At 43.9% G+C, this 22,860-nt stretch overlaps 1 protein-coding gene across 1 annotated transcript in view; it reads left to right on the top strand.

Annotated features, from left to right (window-relative positions):
* Nucleotides 1–21,557, top strand: part of BASP1 (brain abundant membrane attached signal protein 1) — a 69,721-nt gene extending 48,164 nt beyond the window's left edge. Inside the window, exon 2 of the mRNA XM_065399973.1 lies at nt 20,810–21,557. Within this exon, the coding sequence (XP_065256045.1) occupies nt 20,820–21,557 (738 nt within the window). The 5' untranslated portion in view covers nt 20,810–20,819. The remainder of the gene's footprint in view (nt 1–20,809) is intronic.
* The last annotated feature ends 1,303 nt before the right edge of the window (nt 21,558–22,860 follow it).

Here is a 22,860-nt window from a genome sequence, read left to right as displayed (position 1 = left end):
GAGCCCTATTATGTTGGTACTGCGTGTATATATGCACACACTGGAAAGATGGTTCCTGCCCCAAATGTGGGTGGAGGAGTAGATCGAGGAGTGGGGATGTGTGCGGGGTACGCTAGACAGCAGGGTTGTGAGGCAATATTGAACTTTGGACTCTATTGCGGGGGTGGGGAATTGAGCTGAGATAGGTTCGGTCTGTGACGAAGCTTAGGGGAGAGTAATTACATTCTGACACCCCCCCTGAGGATCATCAAAGTACAACTCCACATGCCCACCCAGTCCCTTTAGCTCCCCCTTTACATGGTTGCGCACCCCAGGGCTGCTTGGTGATGATTTGAGAAGGATAAATAGGGATGTGGTATGGAGCAGAGTGGGGAGCAGGGTTCTGAGGTGGTGCATGGGGAAGAATTGGGGCTTAAGTTGCAAAGGTGGGAAGTGAAGAGGAACTCTGATCTAATGAAGCAGAGGTCACAGCTGGCATCTACAGGCAAACCATAGGCTTCACGCACAGTGCTCACCTACAAATCTTCTACTGCCCAATCTCATTCCTTCCCCCCACCTGCCCATTGTCCCTCTGAGAAGTGGCAGGCGAGAATGGGAGTAGATGATGGAACTTGATGGTGACTTTGGTAGTCTTGGCTTAATGCAGTTGGGTTATCCTTAATAAGGGGAATAACTCCCAATGCATCTAATTTTAGCACTTCAAAAGTAGTTTATGCCCAATAGTTATTTACGGGTGGGGGAAGGGTGGAGAGAGAGATTTTTGGAGTTTGAGGATTGTGATGGTTTAGTTAGTAACCCCCACCAAAGCAATAAGAGGAAACAAGGCAAATTTTCCAAAAAGAAACATTTAAAAATCTTTCCGCTGAAAAAGTTAGAAGCTGTTATTCTAGCAGGATTAAAATTGTCCTTTGAAGAGTTAGTGGGCCAAATTTGGAGAGTAATGCAATCACTTAAATACAAGGGATTTTTGTCCTGCTTTAAATGCAAATTGCACAACACTATGGAGTTACTGCCAGTCCCTCCATGATTAGAAACACCCTTCTTAGAATCTCTAAGTAGTACATGGGACAAATGCAAATTATGTGTTTGAGTTAGGGGGCTTCTAAAATGGTCCTATTTCTCATTCCTATAAATTGGCTCACTTCTTTAATTTGCACTGAAGCAGTTTGAGGCTCTTAGGCATCCACATTTGGAAATATTGGCTCAGCTTTATGCACATGAATCATATCTAACTTTAGGCTCCCAGTGTGGGAAGTGTTGATCTTAGTGCTTAAACTGGATGTAAATAGGGTGACCATATTTTCCCTGCCCAGCGCTCCCCCTCCCCCTCTGCAGGGCCCGTCCCAGCCCTCCCTGGCTCCCACCCACAAGGCTGGGCTGAGGTCCCCGAGCCTCCCCGCCGCACCCCCCAGCCCGCCCCCGCACATGGGCTGCCTGTGGCCACCCTCCCCCTCCCCCCGCACATGTGGGGCTGGCCAAAGCCCTTCCTGCCTCCCGCCCATGTGGGACCAGCCTGAAATCCCCCTCCCCACTGGTGCCCGGGGACAGCCCAAGCCTGCCCGTCCACCTGCACCCTTCTTCCCCCTCACAGTCCTGGTCCAAGCCCCCCCACTGCCTGCCTGTGCATGGGGCTGGTCCTCCAAGCCCCCTCCCACCCCGCTGCCCACCCATGTGCAGTGAAAATGCTGCTCGCAGCCTGATTCCCCTGCCAGAGGGCTAGTGGAGCCTCTCTGCCCGGGGAAGCAGGGATCCTCCTGCCGGGGCTTAGCAGGGACCCTCTTTCCTGTGGGCTGCCCCAGGTGCTGGGCAGGGGGCACATCAGGTGCGTGGAGGGTGGGGAGCACGCCATGCCCCGGCTATTCACCTGTGCAAGGTGGGAACTGGTGGGGATGTGGTAGGGGTGCTGCCCGGGGGGGCGGCGGGACAGGAGCAGCAGTGGGAGTTGGGGGGGGTGCTCTTGCTGCCCATCCCTGCTGCTGCTGCTGTTACTGGAGGAGGTGGCAAGGAAGACTCCGGTGCGTGCGTGCGCTGGGGGAACCAAAGGGGGTGGGCAGGGCCGCTTGCTGCTCCCCGCTGCCGACTCGGTACCACGATCCCTCCACAGTACCTTCCTGCCCGTCAGCCCAGCCCCAACTGTTTCGGTGCCCCTGCAGTCAGCAACTGAATTTTGGGTGTCCCGTCACTGTTTCTGACCAGACACTGTCAGGTGCCCTTTTCGACTGGACTTTTCAGACAACCCTACACACACCTATACCCCTCTCTAACACATGGGGGTTGGGGGGGGTGACTGACCGATCAAACCCTCCCTGACTGGTGCCCTCCTAGCCCCGCTGGGTCCCCGGACAGGCCCACCTCTCCCAGTACCTGGTGTTGCATCTTCCCAGCCAGAGTCTGCCACCTGCTCCCATTGACCAGCTGCCACAGCTCGCAGCACACAGCCAGCATTAGCGGGAAACAGGATGGGGGTTGGGGGGCTGTGCTGACAGACCAGCTTGGGGAGCCCCCTGACCGCACATGCTGCAGCTTCCTGCCACCAGCCTTGCACACCCACCCCCATCGTCGACCCCCCACCCTCCCCCTCACTCACCACTGGTTGGGACACCTGGAAGAGGGCTTAAATACAGGACTGTCTCGTTAAAAACAGGACGTCTGGTCACCCTAGATAACTGCAGTGAATAGACTGGTTGTTTGTGGGTGTTACTCCTGTAGTGCTGTGTGCTCTTTTTACTGGTGGCAGGCTGTTTTTCCATCACAGGAAGCATACTTTTTTGCCCCAAAACAGCTCACCCAGAACTAATTTTCTCTCTTTTCATCCCTCTACTGCTAAATGAAACAGAAGGATGGAGGAACAGGAGTCACCATTTACTATCACTTCCCTAATCCCCATATTGCCTATAATAGAGCAGGCCCGAGGAGTTGTCAATGCCCACACATACAATTGATCAGGAGGGATATTTTGGTGGAGCCATGCTGCTGGATCTCTCGCTGCCTTGAGTGGGCGGCAGGAGAAAGGGTGAAGCAGAACACTGCTCAGTACAATAATTTCTGCTTTGCCATTCAGAGTCAATTCTAAACAAGCTTAGGGAAATGCATATGGAATCTTCTCTAAAATGAATATCTAAAATGGATAATAGGGGAGAATTTGCAGTTAGGTGCTTAACTCCCATTGAAAGTTGGTGGTATTTAGGTACTTTCCTTCCTTTTGTTCCTTTAGAACACTGTAGGAGATTTTCAAAGTGACACTGGTAACTATCGTAGTTCAGATAGAAAATGTAGGTTTCGTAATTTTTTTCAAAACTCAGTATGAATCAAAATCTAAAAAATGGAAACAGGATTGTTTTTTCTGCGGTGCTGGAATTACACAAACATGTATGAGAACCAGAAATGAAATGCACCAAATAGACTAGCGTAATATAATTGACCTCGCTAAAGTGAAGTGAAAAATGGAAACAGATCAAATGATTGCTGGGAAACATAAATGTAAAACTTTTTTTTTTCAAAGATCTTAATAACCTAAGATGTTAAGATTTCTGACTTGCATCTTTCTCGGTATCTTTGGCCTTGTCTTACAAAACTTTATTAGAACGCAACTGTGTAAGTTGAGGAAGCTAATATGATGCTGACCCTTGATGATGTCATCACAAAGCTGAGTGGTATTTAGCATCGTGTAAACTACTTATGATTCAATCCAGATCCCAGTAAGGCTTAATTGCAAGTAGTTTTATATAATGCAGAACATGACTTGCCTTGTGTACACCTAATTCATTGCTGCATTCTAGCACAAAATTTTGTACTGAAGACAGGCCTAAAAGGCTAAGGATTTTATTCCAAAGATGAAATGTAAGCCTCTTCAGAGTCTGTATAGCATATAAATCCCACTGTATGGTTAAATTACCACTTAATGGTGCATAGACTTTGTGCTAGCCCTCTGCAGAGGTGTAAATTTCAACATGGATGCACATGAAGCACTCAACAGTATTACAAGCACACAACAGTACTGTGTATGTATGTGTAAATAGCATGATATATAGCCTCATTCTGAAGCCCTAACTATATCCTGCCTTCCTAAGAAACTATTATTTAAGGACAAAGGTTAGCTTCCATGAGCTATCGATTAGCTTAATGGTCTCTGAGGACTAAGGCAGAGCATATTCCAATAATTAAACCAATTATTTGGGATAATTATTAATAATCCCATATTAACTGGAAGAGGGACATGGCTTAATTCTGTGACACTGCATCTGTTTTAATTATGTAAGACTCTTCCATTTTGTGTTCAGGGGTGAAGAGCATTCACATGAAGGTTGGTGTCTAAGAACCGTCCTTCTTTTCCCGCGTCTCTTTCCCTCCTTCTCTGTGGTACAGCTATGATGTCAGTATGCTGGAGTCAGGAGTGCTGATTTGTAATATAATTGGAGTCAAATTCTGCCTGTGGATACACATGTGGCTCCCACTGGCTGCAATGGGAGTGCCATGTATTAGAATATAGATATTCAGGCCTACCTGTAAAGGCCTATACTCTAAGAACTCAGGTGTATTTTTATCACTCAGGCCTTGGCTACACTCAGGACTTCCCAGCGCTGCTGTGGCAGCGCTGTGAAGCGCGAGTGTAGTTGCGCCGCCAGCACTGCGAGAGCTCTCTCGCAGCGCTGTAAGTACTCCACCTCTCCGAGGGGAATAGCTTGCAGCGCTGCAAGCGAGCGTGCAGCGCTGCAGGCTCTGATTACACTGGCGCTTTACAGTGCTGTACTCGCTGCGCTCAGGGGGGGGCGTTTTCACACCACTGAGCGCAGCAAGTTGCAGCGCTGTACAGCGCCAGTGTAGCCAAGGCCTTAGCTAGTTACAGGGGTATAAAAACAAAGAATCAAAATCGCAGTTCGCCTGTATATGGGCCTTCTCTCACTAGGATAGTCTAAGGCCTTGGCTACACTTGCAAGTTACAGCGCTGTAAAGCCTCCCCCAGCGCTGTAACTCACTCCCCGTCCACACTGGCAGGGCACTTACAGCGCTGTATCTCCCTGGGTACTCCACATCTCCGAGAGGAATAACAGCTGCAGCGGAGTGGTTACGACTCACGGGTGTGAGTGTAAACGCTTGCAGCGCTGTACTAATCACCTTGTCAAGTGGCCAATCCTCTCCATTGTTGTGACCGGCTGCAGGAATGCGGAAGTGCCGGTTTCAAAGCTCGTACCACAGAGAAAAGCAAACAGTTTGCAGCTTGCTTTGAGTGAGTGAATGAATGAGCAGGGGGCCGGGAGTTCGGAACTTGCAAAATAGAGTGCTGACATGCTCCAAAAAGCACTCTCTCTCCCCCCACACTCTCTGTCACAATCCACCCCACCCCCCCATTTGGAAAAGCACGTTGCAGCCACATGAATGCTGGGATAGCTGCCCATAATGCACCGCTCCCAACACAGCTGCAAATGTTGCAAGTGTGGCCACACCACTGCGCTGGCAGCTGTCAGTGTGGACAGACTGCAGCGCTTTTCCCTACTCAGCTGTACGAAGATAGGTTTACCTCACAGCGCTGTACTAGGGTTACCATATTTCAGCAAGCAAAAAAGAGGACAGGAGGAGCCCCGCCCCTGCCCCTCCCACTTCCTGCCCCCCTCAGAACCCCCAACCCTCTCCCCGTTCCTTGTCCCCTGACTGCCCCCTCCTGGGACCCCTGCCCCTAACTGCCCCCCAGGACTCCACCCCCTACCTAAGCCTCCCTGCCTCTTGTCCCCTGACTGCCCCCTCCTGAGACCCTCCCCCCATCCTAACTGGCCCCCTAGAACCCTACCCCCTACCTGTACCCTGACTGCCCCAACCCTTATCCACCCCCCCACCCCCAGACAGACCCCTGGGACTCCCACGCCCCATCCAACCACTCCCCACCCCCTGACCAGCCCCCCCCCAGAACTCCCGACCCATCTAAACCCCTCTGCTCCCTGTCCCCTGACTGCTCCGATCCCTCTCCCCACCCCTGCCACCTGACAGCCCCCCCCCCCAGAACTCCCAAACACCCCCCCCCGCTCCTTGTCCCCTGACTGCCCCCTCCTGGGACCCCTGCTCCTAACTGCCCTCCAGAACCCCACCCCCTATTTATGTACAGGCGTGACTACCTGCCCTTTCCTGGTTATTATACGCGGCCAGTCCGCATCCATATCCAGTAATTAAATAAACTAATAATTTAAATTGGAATTTCATCCATTAATAAGTATTTATTATATAATTAAGCCTCCCTGTTCCTTGTCCCCTAACTGCCCCCCAGGACCCTACCCCCTACCTGTACCCTGACTGCCCAAAAACCTTATCCACCCCCCGCAAAAAGCCCCCCCCGAACTCCCGACCCCCCCCCCCCCCCCGTCTCTTGACTGCCGCCTCCAAAATCTCCCTGCCCCTTCTCCTGCCCCCTGGCCCCCTTACCCTGCCGCTCAGAACATGGTGTTGGGCTCTGTGCGGAGCCAGACACGTGGCTGCGCTCCCCAGCGCAACACACAACCCGGTCCCACCCCACCCAGTGCTGCCGGAGCGGGGCGCTGGGCAGCAGGGGAGGAGGAGCTGCCGAGGCCCGATGCAAACGGCCTGGCAGGCCGGCCGGCTCAGAGTGCGGGGGGGGGGGGGGGGGCGGGGAGGAGGAGCTCTACAGCTGCTCCGGAGTCCAGCCCGGCAAGCTGCGGGGGAAGGGCTCTGGCTGCCAGAGCCCCATGCGAGCGGCTGAATTTCCTGCAGCCCTCCCAGCCGCGCCTCGCTTTGCATGGGGGGGAAATCCCGGACATTTTTAGTGATTTGCAAATTCCCCCCCGGACGCTATTTTTAACACAAAAAGGAGGACATGTCCGGGTAAATCCAGACGAATGGTAACCCTAGCTGTACAGCTGCAAGTGTAGCCAAGGCCTGAGGCTTTGTTCTTAGGCTAAGGCCTTTGGCTAAGCAGCAGGGGCAGCCATAAGATGGGAAGCGTACGGTCACATCCTCACATCCCAAACCAGTCAAATTGAAATAAGGTGGTATTGGGCTGTTAGGAAGACGATCCTGTCCTGATAGTGCCCATCACCACCAGATAAAGAAACAGATCTTAAGATGGTTAAAGAAAACTTAGTTTGATAGCATCCTATCTGGCAAGAAATCACTTATCAATGGTTGTGGTTGTGAAACCCTCATTTCTGTATGTTTTATCTTTATGGCCCCCACTTTTCTATTGTTAATCTGTCTGGTTCTCTAATTGTTTCTGTCTGCTGTATAATTAATTTTGCTAGGTGTAAGTTAATTAGGGTAGTGGGATATAATTGGTTAGAGAATTATGTTACAATATGCTAGGATTGGTTAGTTAAATTTCAGTAAATGATTGGTTAAGGAATAGCTAAGACTATTACTATATAAACTAGGGTCAAACAGGAAGTGGGAAGAAGGGCAATTGGAATCATGTTTGCTGAGAGGGGGAACGGGGAACGGGGAACAGGGACACAGGCAAGGCTCTGCGGTGTCAGAGCTGGGAAGGGGGACACGGGGTAAATGCTCTGCGGTGTCAGAGCTGGGAAGGGGGACACTGGGGAATAGACTCTATCAGTGTATAGAGATAAGCCCAACTGGTGTGAAGGGCTTTGAAATATGCTTACTTGGAAACTAACCCCAATAAACATTGCATTGTCTGCACTTCGAACTTCTGGTCTTTTGCTGCTTGCTGTCTGCGTGACAAGAACCAGGGAAGTGGGAGGGTTGAGGGAAAGCCCTCTAAAACTATGCACAAATGAGAAGAAAAAATATAGTTTGAAGAGTCTTGGGAGCTATTGCAAGTATTCACTACCTCTTTGTAATCCTAGTCCCAGTTACTGGCTCCATCTCCTTATCGTGTGCTCACACATGACATTTTCAGGCAACCAGCATTGTACGAGAGCAGACTGTAGTCAGAAAGGAAAAGTCTCTGTAAGAACTTAATAATTACTTTGAAAATCTAAAATTATATTCCACAACTAATTTTTCCACTTGAAATCTGAGAAAAAAAATGAAATGATTACTTTACAGTATTGTGCCAAAGTTTATATTCCAAGAACTCTGCCTAAGCTGATGCAGAAAGTAGAATGGTGTAGCTCAGTGGTCTCCAAAGTGGGGTGCGCAAGAGGATCCTTGGGGGTGCGCGGCAGGAGGAGCGGTTTTTTTGGTTTTTGGTTTTTGCTTAGCCAGGCGGGAGTCTGAGCGGCTTTTTTGCCCTTTTTTTGTTTGCTTTGGCGCAGCAGGGAGTGTGTGCTCAAAATTTTTTTACTGATAGGGGTGCGCGATCAAAAAAGTTTGGAGACCACTGGTCTAGCTAGTAAATACATAAAGTTACATATAGTTGTAAGTGAGAAACATTAAAGGGATATAATAACAAATTACTTAGATCCCAAAACATACATTATTTTGAGGGAACGGTTATTAACATAACTTTCTAAAAAAGCTTGTGTATTGTATTTGTGGGCTGAGTTAAGACTACACATCGGTTGCTCAGGATGAGGGTAGGGAAATGTGGGCAGTGTGTGCTGAAAGTGCTGCCCTCATTTTCCAGCACACAGAGGCACCAGAGTGCTCTGAGGAGTCCCTCAAGAACTGAAGTCTTCACCACATCTCTGCTCTTCCCCAGTGCTGCATCCCACAACTTCCTGTTCAGCTCTGGCTGTTGCCTGGACCCAAGCCTTATACTGTATTTTCAAAAGTGACTAGTGATTTTGGGTGCCCAATTTCAGACATCCAAAAGATAAGATTGGCAAGTACATATTATAGACGTGTCAATAAATGTGGGCACAGGATATATGGGAGGGACACAATATGAATAGAATACTTGTGACGATGGAATTGCCCGAAGCATTGAGGATCTTGTTATCTTAAATATTTCTTTAGCTAGACATTTGGATTGTATATTAAGTATTAGAGAGGTGGTTTGGCCATAAATGGAAGCTGGCCTGGAACCCTGTCTGGTTTCCAGAGGAACTTTGTTGAAATATGTCTCTGTGGAATGTTTTGATTTTGACAAATCAGCAAATAGACAAAAAACTGTTTCATCGGAATTTTTCTGACCAGTTCTATTTTTCACAACTAATTGTGAAAATTCTTTGGATCTGAACCATATTGGGAGCTCTGGGTGTTCAACACCTCTGAAAACCAGGCCATTTCTATTTAGAAGTCCAAATACAGATTTAGGTGCCTAATATTAGGCATCAAGGTTTGAAAGCTTTGGCTAATGTTGTGAAATTATTGAACAATATTTCTTGGGGAGAAATGCACACTAAACAAACCAATATGGCAGCTTGTAATTAGTATGCAAAAGGAATGTGCCAATTTTTGGCTGTTGTTTTAGTTTATTGTTAAAGACCTGGAAAAAAAATTGTTTTCAGAAAGGTTTTCTTATAAAATCTATTTCTATTAAAATCATCTGAAAAGAAGGAGTTTGTCAAAACCCTTTCTTCCAGTTGTGAACAATGGTGTGATTAAGATCTCTGGTCTGGGGCAGACTGACTTTTTGCAATCCATTTTTGCAATGTTTAATTTGGTGCAAAGGTCCCTTTTATTGGAAGCTGACAAAAGAAAATGATCCCGCAACCTGAAACATCCAGTACTGTAGCCAACGTCTTGCATAGCTGATGGCAAGCTGGACCTCCATTGTGTAGCAAGTTTCCTAAATTCTGCAGCACTCTGATGTAGCAAACTGAAAATTCTGTAGCTGCTTGTTTTAAATTAAAAAGGGAAGTTTTGAATGAATTAAACATGAAGATGAATAATTCAGCCAGTGCGCAGTATTTGTTAAAATAATCTCTTATGCTGTTCCTTCACTTTACAGTTTTCCATGTGCCAAATCTTTTGTGTGGACAACGCATAACTGCCTTGTGGAAATTATGGAGGAGGAAATTGGAGTCTTTGGCAGTTGTGCAGGGGACAGTTGGTGCATTTTTGGCACATGGAGAGTCACTGGAGGCAGTTTGGGATTGCATGGCAAACACATTAGTTGATTCTGTTTAAAATCCACAGTAGTGCAATAGTTAACAATGGTGACGTTTAAAGATGACTTCTCTGTTGTAGAAAATGCAGTGAGGTTAATGCAGCAGTTCACACCTAGCAGAGCTGTTGTTTCAGAGTGCCTGTGAGCTCAGGAAGGCACATTGGTTTACACTGTGTTCACGTATTCAAGGTTTTCTTTGCAACCATAAGGCTAGAAACATAACCTTTTTTTATAGACCACTGTGTATCATGCTGACCAATATAGTTTCATTGCTTCTTTTTACCCCCCTGTAATCCTTCTGTTCTTGTTTTATACTTTGATTGTAAGCTCTTTGAGGCAGGGATTGTTTTTTATTGTTTGTGTAATATCTACCACAATCTGGTCCTGGTCCAAAAATGAATAGTAATAAATGATGGGTTACATTCTGGAGTACAATTCTACAACAAGTTGTGGATTCTGCAACAAATGATGTGATCAGAGAAAACAGGGCCCAGGCTGTACAGTACCAGACCAATATGACTTGAATACAAGGTGACAAATAATATGAAACCACAAAATCAAACACCTTGAGCTTTTGGTTTCCTCTGATAGAATCAAACATGCTTGCTTGTTTCTATGGCTACTCCTAAAACCAAAATAGTTTGAGTGTCTGAAGCCAAGTATATTATGTCTTCAGTGACCATACGGGCTACAATATTCAGCTATTCCATTAAAACGCCTCCTGAAACGTGAACGGTGTTGGGAAAACTAAACGACCTTGCAGCATTAGGCCAACAAGCCATGTTACATGGAGCAGAACAACCTATTAGCAAGGCTTGAAGAATGTTGCTATTTGAGCCAAGGCTACCATAATCTGAAATACATATGTATATTTAACTAATTTAATTCCACTCCAACACTTCATATTGAAGTAACACACTTGATCAGTATATCTTGAAATATTTCAGTCACTTAATTGATCAATTATACTTTATTTGAGTACTTTCTAGCTGGCTGGTTTTCTCCAGATGTGGCGATGAACATGACTCATTCGAGCAGATTACATGTGATTTCAGTTTGGTGCTAATTGGATGTGGTGGTTTTGGCAAGTCTAGTGTTTTTAATGAATCTGCTGGCCCTGAGACAGAGTTTCATCTCTGTTCTTTGAATAATAGATTCCTCACCTATTTTTCATTACTGTATCAACAAGTATCTGAGATCAAGTATTTCAAGTAAATGTGGACAATATCTCATGTATTTTTTTCCCTTTTTGACCTGTTCCCACAATATTGATAGTTTTGCCATGTGTGTGGGTTTTTTATTTTGGTTTATAGCTATAATTGTCCATTCCCAGCTGGGCTGGTTATTCAGTACCTTGTGGATATTGTTCTATGAAGAGACATTGTGTTTGGACTAACAGAACTTGGCAAATTCTTGAAACTCTGCATTTGACAGTTGGGGTCTATTGTCAATAATCAGAACTTCTGATAGTCCATTTCTTCCATGAATTTGGAATATCTCTTAACAGAATCTTTTTGGCCATATCCAAATAAATCCTCACTCAGCCTTTTCCATAATATACAAGGGATTACATGACCCTGCCCTGGCTATTCTGTTGGTATTTTTCAGAAGAAATTAAATGTATCGCAGTGCGTTAGTCTGGGGGGGGGTAGTGGAATAGTAAATTACCTTCAATCATTAATCGGAGCTGTATTTTTAAAAATTATGGGGGAGACACACTCCACTTCTACAAGGAGAGACGTAAGAGTGAAATGTATCCATCTGAGAGCTAAACACCTAGACTTGAGATACTACCTGCTGGTAGTGCCATGTTGGCTTGCACATAAAAAAAAAAAGTCAGCTTCGATAAGGAACAAAGGATGGCCTATATCTGCTTAATATGGCATGTGGGAAATTAGGTGACCACTGCTTTTGTATTTTAAGGGATATCTCCCCTTACAATAGAGTTCCTTACCAGACGTGGAAATTAATGACGTTTTTGAAACAGTGCCCATGAGGAAGAGGGGAGAGAGTACCAGCAGCAGGAGTGTATGTAGCCTGAGGAAGCGCAAAAAAGATCTTTGTGGCCAATATAAGAAACAGGCTGACCCTTTACTCAATGATGGCCAAAGTCAAGAATCTCCCATTTTATTATCCTATTTCCCACTGCAATAAACAAATGCAATTGCTAGATTTTAAGAACTTAAATTGAACAATTTGGGGCATCTGGAGACTGCTGGCCACCTTCTGTTCTGTTACATCCATGTAATTAACTCCACTGATGTTGATGGATTTATTTCATATATACATCAATGTAATAAGAGCCAAATTTGGTCATATACCTCCAGACTTTGATAACTAAAATTTCCCAAAGCCGCTTAATTTCTTTGTCTTAAGAAGCCTGAACTTGAGCTAGGGCCACCTTAATCATGTCCATCATGTTAAGCAATTAGGTCAGGGTTAGCATAAGGGTGATTGAGGATAAATGTGAATGGGTGGGGAACCATGGGCTTTTGGCTAAGGACTGGGAATCTGACTCTGACAGACTTCTGTTGACTTTGGACTAGCCCAGAGGTAGGCGAACTACGGCCCATGGGACCGTCTAGTCCTGCTGTTGAGCTCCCGGCCGGGAAGGCTAGCCCCTCCCCTGCTGTCTCCCCTCCCCCTCAGCCTCAGCTCGCTGTGCCATCAGCGCTCTGGGTGGTGGGGCTGTGAGCTCCTGCCGGGCAGCAAGGCTGCGAGAGCTGCTGGCCTGCCCCGGTGCTCTAGACTGTGCGGTGGCGTGGCTGGCTCCGGCCGGGTGGCATGGCTGCTGATCCTGGTGCTCTGAGCGGCATGGTAAGGGGGCAGGAAGTGGGGGGGTTGGATAAGGGGCTGGGGGTCCCGAGGGGCTGTCAGGGGACAGGGAACAGGGGGCAGTTGAATAGGCATGGGAGTCCCGGGGGGCCTGTCAGGGGGCAGGGGTGTGGATAGGGATCAGGGCAGTCAGGAGACAGGGAGCGGGGGGGGGGGGGGTGTTGGATAGGGGATGGGGTTCCAGGGGGGTGGTTAGGGGTGGGGGGTCCCGGGAGGGGGCAGTCAGGAGACAAGGAGCAGGGGGGTTTGGATCAGTCGGGGGTTCTGAGGTGGGCGGGAAGTGGGAGGGGGCAGATAGGGGGCAGGCCAGGCTGTTTGGGGAGGCACAGCCTTCCCTACCCAGCCCCCCATACAGTTTCGGAACCCCAATGTGGCCCTCAGGCCAAAAAGTTTGCCCACTCCTGGACTAGTCACTTCATCTCCCTGTACTGGTGGTGGTGGGAATTTCAGAAAGACTCGTTGGTACTTTAACCTAGGTTTTGTTGTGAAACAACAAGTTAGTAATTTTTCCCCCTATTGCAATGGAAGTAGACCATCGGGATCCCAATTTTCAGATTTTCAAAAGTGTGAAGTGGGAGCTGTTGGGTGCTGAGGTACTTGTGAAAATCTGCCCCTAAATGTATATGTAACTCTACTTCTTGACTAAATGCTTTAAACACTAGAACTAAGTTCTTAATACGCACACTTTTTTTTATGTTAAACTTCTATGGCTTTTTCTAAAAACATGAGTACACAAGTCATTGAATTACTGAGCTCCATCAATGTTTGATTACTTACAGTTTGTTGCAATGCCTTTATTAAATGGCAGTTGGCTGGGTAACCTGCAGGAAGGGTACCTATCTATTTATTTTGCAATGTTGAAATTCTGCTTTGAATTGTAGACTTTTGTTGTACAATACTTAAAGCTGGGAATGAGATGGGAAGTATCTGATGCTGAGGTAGCTCGGCAGCTGATTTTTGTAGTTGGTATAACTGAGACTGACCTGTTACTTCTGCCAAATAATCTGTTGAAGCTTACTTTCATTCTTCTATGGTATGCCAAATGTGCTAGTTTAGGCCTCAGTTACTTAAGCACATGCTTAAGTCCCATGGACTTCAATGGGATTTAAGTATATTCTTAAGTGCTTTTCTGAAGTGGGGTTTGGGGCTTAATGTTTGGCAGTGCTGAGCACCCCACACTCCCATTGAAGTTGAGTGGGAACTCTGGGTGTGTAGTTTCTTCTCAGAAGCAGACTCTTAGTTTATGGGGTCGTAGCCTTTCCAGCCTGTAGTCTTTCTAGCCTTCCATCCATCCTGGAAATGTACAGTTCTCTCTATTAAGGATGTTGGTAATGGTCAGTCCTAGTCTGGTCGCTCATTAAATGATCTGACCCTTTGCTGCAATGTGAAGGCTTTTACTAAATGATGCTTTATATAAAATATGTATGTGTATACAGGAAGTCATAACTTTATAGATGAAACCCTGAAACAGATGGTTATATAAAGAGATAGGTCTATTGACTTTTTTCAGAAGGATGCAATTTCATTAGAGAGGCACAATTTAATTATGACTCTTAAAAACTGTTCAGTCAGATTTTTATACTGTACTTTTTCCCAGGGTCTGTTATATTGGCCTATTTAAAGACCAGTTGAATTTTTTAAACATTATGTTCTGTGAATACATTACTGTAATCCATGATCTTAGATTTAAAATTTTGTGACGCTGTCATCCTAGGTATCCAGCTAATCATGTATATTCCATCTTGGGGGAGTGTTTGACAGTATGTAGTGGGGAGGGGGGAAGGATAGTTGCTAATTTACTGATATAGAAATGATTTTTTAAAATAAACTGTGAAGGATACTCAATTCTGGTGCTACTTTCTGGGAGTGATAGAAAACCTCAGGGTGAGTACTTTAATGCAGAGGACAAAGTCCCAGATTTTAAAAAATTTGGCCCAAGCAGCTTTTAGAAGGAGTTGAACAAAGCCTATACATATACACTGATCTTCTTTTAGAACATCTTCATTCTAATATCTGCATACAGGTTATTTTTTCTTAATGTTTCCTCTACCTTTGGATGAACACTACAGTGAAAAAATTCTGAATGGATTGAAATGCTTTTTATCTCCGGTGCAACTTGTAAGTCTTTTACTTCACTCTACTTGGCTGAACTACTGCTTTGGAACCTCAGAAAATTATTGCTGTTCACTACTCATACAGAAACAGCCTATATACTACTTTGCTTTTCCTATTTCTCTCCAGCGATGGAAGAGCACAGATATCAAAATTCAAGGGACCTCTTCACAATAATACAAACTGGCCCTCTCTTTGAGAGTGTTTGATTACACAAATTAAATTTCACCACATTCAGCTGGTAACAGCTAGAGAGAGTTCCAAAACCAAACTTTGGATTTTGCGTACCCCTCAAAGTTTGGGAGTGTTTTGATCCAAACATATCTTTTGAGGCTTGAGGCTCATATCTTTCAACTGTAGCTCAAGCAGTTATGATATTAACCTCTATAGATTTGTAAACTCTTCAAGGACCATCTTCCCAGATACATAGACAGTGTTTAGCATATTGTGGATGCTACCACAATACAAGTACACTATAATACATTTACTTGCGTTGAATGTAGCTCTCCATATTTTTCTCATTCTTTTGAAATTGAAAAATTAAACAAAACCAAATGGGCTACACAGTTGGCACACTGGAAAGTGCAGGGCAAAGGCCTCTACATGTACATGTGCATCAGCTTTCTCCCACCTTTATTTGGGGTGGTTTTGATCCTTGAGTCAACATGATCTAATAGATTATTCTTTAGAATAGATTGTTTTTCTTTCCATAATGTCATGTGGCACATTTTTCAGCGTAGTCAGTTGGGCCTAGATTTTTGAACCTGGTTGCCTAAATTTAGGCACTCAAACCCACATTAAGAATTGCAGTAAGTGGTCAGACTTTTAGCAAAGCTGAGCACTCATATCTCCCACTTAGGTCAATGGAAGCTATGAATGTGTCTCTGAATATACACCATTTTCTTTACCTAAACATGAAAACAATACCAATACAAAGGACTGTCTTTTGCTCCTGCCTCTCATAATGAGGCCATCTAAAACCAGCGTTATTTCCATAAATGAGTCTTTTCTCCTCCTTTTCTCTCTCATACCAGAAGGGACTCTGTGTGGTGGCCAAAAATAAAGCAAACCTTGGTATGTTGTCATTAAATTTAAGATTTAAGATGTTGTCATTAAATTTAAGGGTATATTTAAGGAATCTTTTTTGCCTTTGGTTTGAATTGACCCAAATATGCATATTAAAGCTGGTATTTGACCCTTCAATAGTACAATACTCTATGGGAATGGCCTCAAGAGGAAGCCTTGTATATACATTAGACACATGGTTACATGGCACCAGACATCATGGGCTCTGCTGTAGTCTCTTTCTTCTGTAGTCTCTTACCAACAGACCAGTCTTGAATTCTGCTTGCTAAGTTTCTTCCCTTCTGGTTCCTGCTCCAAACATTTTTTTTTAAATATTCTGTTCAATTATGTGCAGCAGGAGCCTTTTGTGTCTGATGTACCACAGGATGCTTTACACTAGATACTGAGAGCCTTCTTTGAAGCATGGCTAGAATGGTGGTAAGCGTTCTGGGGATAATAGCACCCACTTCAGACAATGGTAACAGAAATAAAGACCCACTTCTGGAGGAGGAAATCAGAGACAGAAAGCGAGAGGGGACTTGGTGCATTGAGAGAAAGAGTAATTGACTGGAAGGTAGGATGGGTTGGGGAGAAGAACATCAAATCCCATCTTTACCTACAGCACAAATACACCTCCATGGTAGCACTGATGGTTCCTATGTCCTCATTTTGTGTTATACCTTGATAAGCCAGGAAAGGAAAAGCAACAGTTCATCTGGTTATAAAATGAATAGAAACAAGGCAACTGGAAAACTTACTGAGAGGATGAGTGATCTTCATGCAGCACTTTCAGTTAAGTAAATGACCGTTACTGCATGACTGGTAACAACACCTACTAGCTTAGGAAACAGCTGTCTAATAAGCTGGCCTACAAGTTCCAGAGTGATCTGTCTTTTTTAAAAAAACCCTTATCTGCTTTGGTTAGCTTATTCTCAAGGTTGGAAAGTAGCAGTCCATTTTTAACTCTAAGCATCTATAAATAGATCTGAAAATAGTTTGTACATCGTTCCCCCTCCTTTCTGTCCTAATGCATAATACCGATTGGCTGCAGGTAAATCTGGGGCACAGGAACCACACAGAAAATACATCAGAACAAATAAAATCTATTTCATAGGTTCTTGAGCATGTATTTTTCTTTTAAGCATGTATATCTGCTTCTTGAAGGACCTCTACCCTAGAGCATTTTGTGACTAGCAGTATTCAGAGCAAAATAATTTGTATTAAAAAAGCAAGGTTGGCAAATTGCAATACATGTTATAGTAAAATCTGGAAAAATACAGAAGGTGCAGAAAATGAAATTAGGCTCATGGTATTTGGGCACTAGTATTGGAAAACAAATAGAGGTTTAGTTAGGGATTGGAAATCTGGAAGTGCACACAGCTCTGGTATAAATCTCTGTTCCTGCTGAATTGCAGAAACCCTCTGAAGCTCATCAGTTGTACAAGCGTGTAAACCGCCTTTTGTTTCTATAAGAAGTGCTGGAGCTGAAATCAATGGACTAGACTAAGAAGTAGTGAGAATTGGGGAGGCCATGATGTTATCAGACAGCAAACAAAGTCCTTGGCCTTTTTTTTAAATAACTAAGAGGTTGAACTTCCTTCAACAAAAGTAGTCCTTAGAATCCTCCAGTATTGTTCAACTAGGGTTAGAATCCTTTTACAGTGGTTCACCCTTCAATCTCTTTGGGAATAGCATATTACTTCTCAGCATAAGGCTCTTAAGATACATTACCATTGCGGGACTCCACATTTCCCCGTTACCCACATAAATAGTTTCCTTGTGATTACTCTCCTGTTTGAGGCTTGCGACCTGACAGGTCACTGTCGATCATAATTTCCAATTTCAACTGAACATATACAGGGGAGCCACTGTTAGACTGTGCATATGCCTTGTTGATACAGCAGCAGGAAATCTACCTCTCTGCAGAAAGGTCCCTTGTCCAGGCTGCTGAAAACAAATGGTCTCCATCGAGATCAGTGGTAATATGCTAATCCAAAGAAATGAGGACTGAAATGGCATATCAGTGCTACTTGTCAAGTAATGTACTAATTAATGGGGGTTGCATTTCAAAATCTGATAGGAAATGGGTAGAACATCACCAGATGGTGTGTAACTTGAGTGTATGATGGATATTTTGGCCACCATGCAGAAGGATGGAATGGATTATCCCCTCCCCGCAGTTGATGCTATCGCTATTTTGGTAAATTTGATATAGAGTGCTGTTGTATCTTAAAGGGACACTCATAGTTCAACTTCTGCCCTAAAATTAGATTTGTGTTTGCAGTAAAATGCTAATAGAAAGATGTCAAGGAAACAACATATTGCAGTCTTTACAATATAAACATTGCAGGATTGTACTAGAATAGAATTTGACTAGTCAGTTTCACTTTCATTTTTTTCTAGGTTATCTTCATTTCCCAAGCTAGGAGAAATACAAAAAGAGTATAGGTGGTGCAAATTAAATTAGATTTTTGTAAATGGAATTTCAGGAAGATTAAGATGTTAAAGGGACATAGTTAACTTGAAAGGTAGTGATTTTAAAAAATGGCTTAAGAGTAATTCCTGATATTATATCTGCCCCTGATTTTCCCTAATAATTGTGAATGTAAAAATACAAAAAAATTCATATATATTTTTTCTCCCCTATAGCTGTGTGAAAGAACCACCCAAACAAGGGAAACTTAGTAATTTGACTCTACAGAGGAAACTCTGAAATGGAACATGTATTTGACAGTACATTTGATTGTTCGCTGTCTTCTAAATATAAAACTGAAAGAGAGAATTTCCCCGCTCTAATCTTTCATTTATGATGCTCTCCAGTTTGCAACGGTAGTATTACTGGTAACAATAATGGGTAAATATTTTTCAGACAGAGTGTGGATTTTCAAGTTGGGGGCCCATTAATAAGGACATCACCTTTCAATCTCTCCTTTGTTTTAACCAGACCAAATTTGTGTTTCAATGTACAGTTCAGGAGTAAAGATCTTGTTAGCTAAGACTTGAGTCTTTACTCCTTACCAAGGAGATATAAATCCTCACATCAAATACAGAGGTACACACCTATTGACAGAAGCCAAAATTTTCAGAAATGATGAGTGATGTTGGTTGTCTTCGCTTTTGCATGTCCAGCTTGAGGCATATTTTAAAGGGGCCTGACTAAGGGTGGGGACTTGGGGGTTCTGAAAGTTGGGTCTCTTTAAGGTGACAGGTTGGGGATCCAATCACTAGTACATCTAAAAATCTTGGCGAGAAGCTGTAAGAAAGAGGTATAACATTTTAAACATGTTAAATAGATTATATTACATTGTGTACTACATATAAACCTGCATGTAAAAAATCCCCACATTGGGTTTGTTTCTCTCTATTAGAAGAGCGGTAATAGCCTTGCTATATTTCAGCTTGTCAGTGTTGCTGTTTCTTAACTCAACCTGCTGTGCCCAAGTATTGCAGCTCATAAGGTTCCTTATGTGACAGAATTAAAACAGTGGGAGATTTTTACATACCATATGTGCTGCAATATGAAGGAACAACAGGATAAATTGCACAATAAGCCAGGTCAGTCCTTATTCCAAAGTCCTTCCTGATTCTTGATTCCATTTTAATTTTGAATGTATTGGACATGTCCACTTAATCAAACTTGAATTTGTGTACACATTTTTGTCCTCTGTGCATACACACCCAGTGGACAATCTGCCTTCTTAGTGGGAATGAACTATGTAAGTCACAGGACATTGTTGTGAAGTATATGCAGTCTTTTATGTTGGGTAAAACATAAATCCGTTCAGTGTCACTGTTAGTTGGGTCAGCACTTTCATTCTAAAACAGTTTGAATCAGTTTATAGCTTGGCTGTAAAAAACAACAACAAAAAATTCTTTCTAGGCTAAAACTTGGCCTGTGGTCTCAGCTCTGGATCAAAATATAAATAGCCGAGTTATTAACATGTGAAATCTGGCTACTGAACATGCACTATTTGTTTGCGGTTTTTGTTATACCAAGCACCCCTAGTATGGATCAGTGCTGTCAAGTTGCTTGTATGTGATGGATTCATTTCAATCACTGAGAAGCAATGACCACTTTTATTCTCAAGGCCTCTAAAAGCATTTCTGGGGACTAGTAAATCCATAACAAGTTTTGCTAGGGACTGAGTAATAGTGGACTTTCGTGCTAGCCAGAGATGGATATAGCAGCTAGGGTTTGTAAGGATTCAAATTTAGTATTTGTCTAACTTGAATGGTACTCCTGAGCTCTTCTTCTTTTATTCCTCTTGAATATAGGGTGACCAGACGTCCCGATATTTAGGCGTTTGTCCCACATCCCGACCGATGTTTGGTCGGGACGCAATTTGTCCCGATATTTCGCAGCACTTCACTTTTTTTGTGTGTGTGCTCCTTTCGGTGACCCCCCCCCCCATGTGTCCTGATATTTTCTTCCTCTCATCTGGTCACCCTACTTGAATACCTTTCCGAGACATAAGAGGATAGGGTTGCATGCTTCCTCTTCCTCCCTTTTCAGTTCCTCCTGACATAAATTGGAAGGTGGAGGGGTAAATAGCACTAGCAGATGATTCTTCTTGACTTCATGGGGTGATGATTTAAGGATCTGGTGGCACAAGTATTGCAGGGCCTCTGGGGCAGGGCAGATAGTGCCCTGATAGGTGTTTGGCAAGCTAGTGGATCATTGTGTTCAGTAGCTAATCACTGATCAAGTTCCTGCATTCTCTGCTGGAATAGCCAGCACCCAAACTTTCCAGCTGCTGGTGTGAGAAGTAGTAAGGAATTTAGCTTTGAGGAGGCGAGGTAGAGGTTTTTGTTAAACGTCTTTTTTCTCTTTTTTTGCAGAACTCCAAACATGGGAGGCAAACTTAGCAAGAAGAAGAAGGGGTACAATGTGAATGACGAAAAAGCTAAAGACAAGGACAAGAAGGCTGAGGGAGCAGCTACTGAGGAAGAGGAGACTCCAAAACAGAATGAGGATGCCCAGCAAACCACAGAGACCGCAGAAGTGAAGGAGAACAACAAGGAGGAGAAGGGTGATAAAGAGTCCCAGGTTGCTGCCAATAAGACAGAAGACAAAGAAGGGGAAAAAGAAAAAGCCGTGAGCCAGGAAGAAGTCCAGAAATCTGAACCAGAGAAGCCAGAGGCCGTTGTCGACGCAAAAGTGGAGCCACAGAAGAACAATGAACAACTGGCATCTAAGCAAGAGGAACAGACTTCAGCCTCTGCTCCTGCTGCCAGTAGTGAAGCACCTAAAACTTCTGAGCCCAGCAATGATGCAAAAGTTTCCCAGCCTTCAGAAGCCACAGCTACTAGTAAAGCAGATGACAAGAGCAAAGAGGAAGGGGAAGCCAAAAAGACTGAGGCTCCCGCAGCACCTGCAGCGCAAGAAACTAAAAGTGATGTGGCCCCAGCTTCAGACTCAAAACCTAGCAGCAGCGAGGCTGCACCTTCTTCCAAGGAGACCCCAGCAGCAACAGAAGCACCTAGTTCTACTCCCAAGGCTTCAGCACCTGCAGCCCCACCAGAGGAAGCGAAATCTTCTGAAGTTCCAGCGACTAATTCGGATCAAACCATAGCAGTGCAAGATTAAATTGGACAGCCTGTTGAAATTAACCACTTAAAACAACCTGTGTCTTTTTTTTTTTTAATTTTTTCAGCTATACTAATTTGTTTCCGATCTGAAATAACAATATGTATTGCCCAGGGGGGAAAAAAAGGATGTCCCATCAAGTTGGGAGGGAGCAAGGGAGGGGGGAAGAATCCAAATAGTATTTTTGTGGGGAAATATCTAATATACTTTCTGCCAGGATTTAAAAATAATAATGAAAAATATGGATGTCTGAAAGTACAGCACATCTTTTGTATCTGAACTGCTGTAAATGCACTCCACCAATGTATCAAAATCTTTTTTTGGTTCTGTAATGGGGTTTGGGAGTGATGCGTTTGATTCTGCCCGCTGGGCTTGTGCCAAGGCAATCAGATCTTTATGAAAGCAGTATTTTCTGTGGGTGTTTTTTTTTTTTTATTTACAGCCTCTTATTTTGATATATTTTTTATGCAGTGGATGAATGCCAACTTTCAGACAAAACCCACTTAGCTGTCCACATTTTTCTCAATGCCAATCCTCCAATTCTTCTTCCTCTCCAAATATTTTTGGGAGTAAACAGCATTCTCATCCTACTTAGCCTACCTAGATTTCTCATGACGAGTTAATGCATGTCTGTGGTTGGGTGCACCTGTAGTTCTGTTTATTGGTCAGTGGAAATGAAAAAGTCTGCGTTCATTGCAGTTCCAGTTTCTCTTCCATTCTGTGTCACAGACACCAACACACCACTCATTGGAAAACAAATGAAAAACAAAATGTACAATGGATGCATTGAAATTATATGTAATTGTATAAATGGTGCAACAGTAATAAAAGTTAAATAATTTAAAAAAAATAAAGGTGTAAAGATTGATAGTTTATTTAGACTAATTCTTCATATTTACCCCTGACAGCCTGGCATCCACAATCCACATATTCAGAGGAAAAGGATGATTATTTGAGGGCAAATCAAAATCACTGTGGTCAGGATTCAGCTACCCACATTCACAATTAGTACCAGTATAAAGTGCTACTCAGCATCAGTAAGGATATTCGAATCTGACCCTAGAGATATTTTGCCATAAACTCTCACATGTGGCACAGAGCTCCATGAGAGATAGTGAACAGGAAATACTTTATATCCTATGCATAAGCAGAATATAAAGTCTGTCATATGCCAATGCCATTTTTAGTAAAAATAATGGCTTTTGAATATGCTCACTTGCTATTATACACAGCTACAGGTGTCCTGGTTGATTTTAAGTTTTACTTGGTGTAAGATGAATAATCCATCAGGAAAAAAAAATGA

Source organism: Emys orbicularis, chromosome 2, assembly GCF_028017835.1.
Source record: "Emys orbicularis isolate rEmyOrb1 chromosome 2, rEmyOrb1.hap1, whole genome shotgun sequence".
Lineage (NCBI taxonomy): Eukaryota > Metazoa > Chordata > Testudines > Emydidae > Emys > Emys orbicularis.
This window is presented reverse-complemented; position numbering and strand designations above follow the sequence as displayed.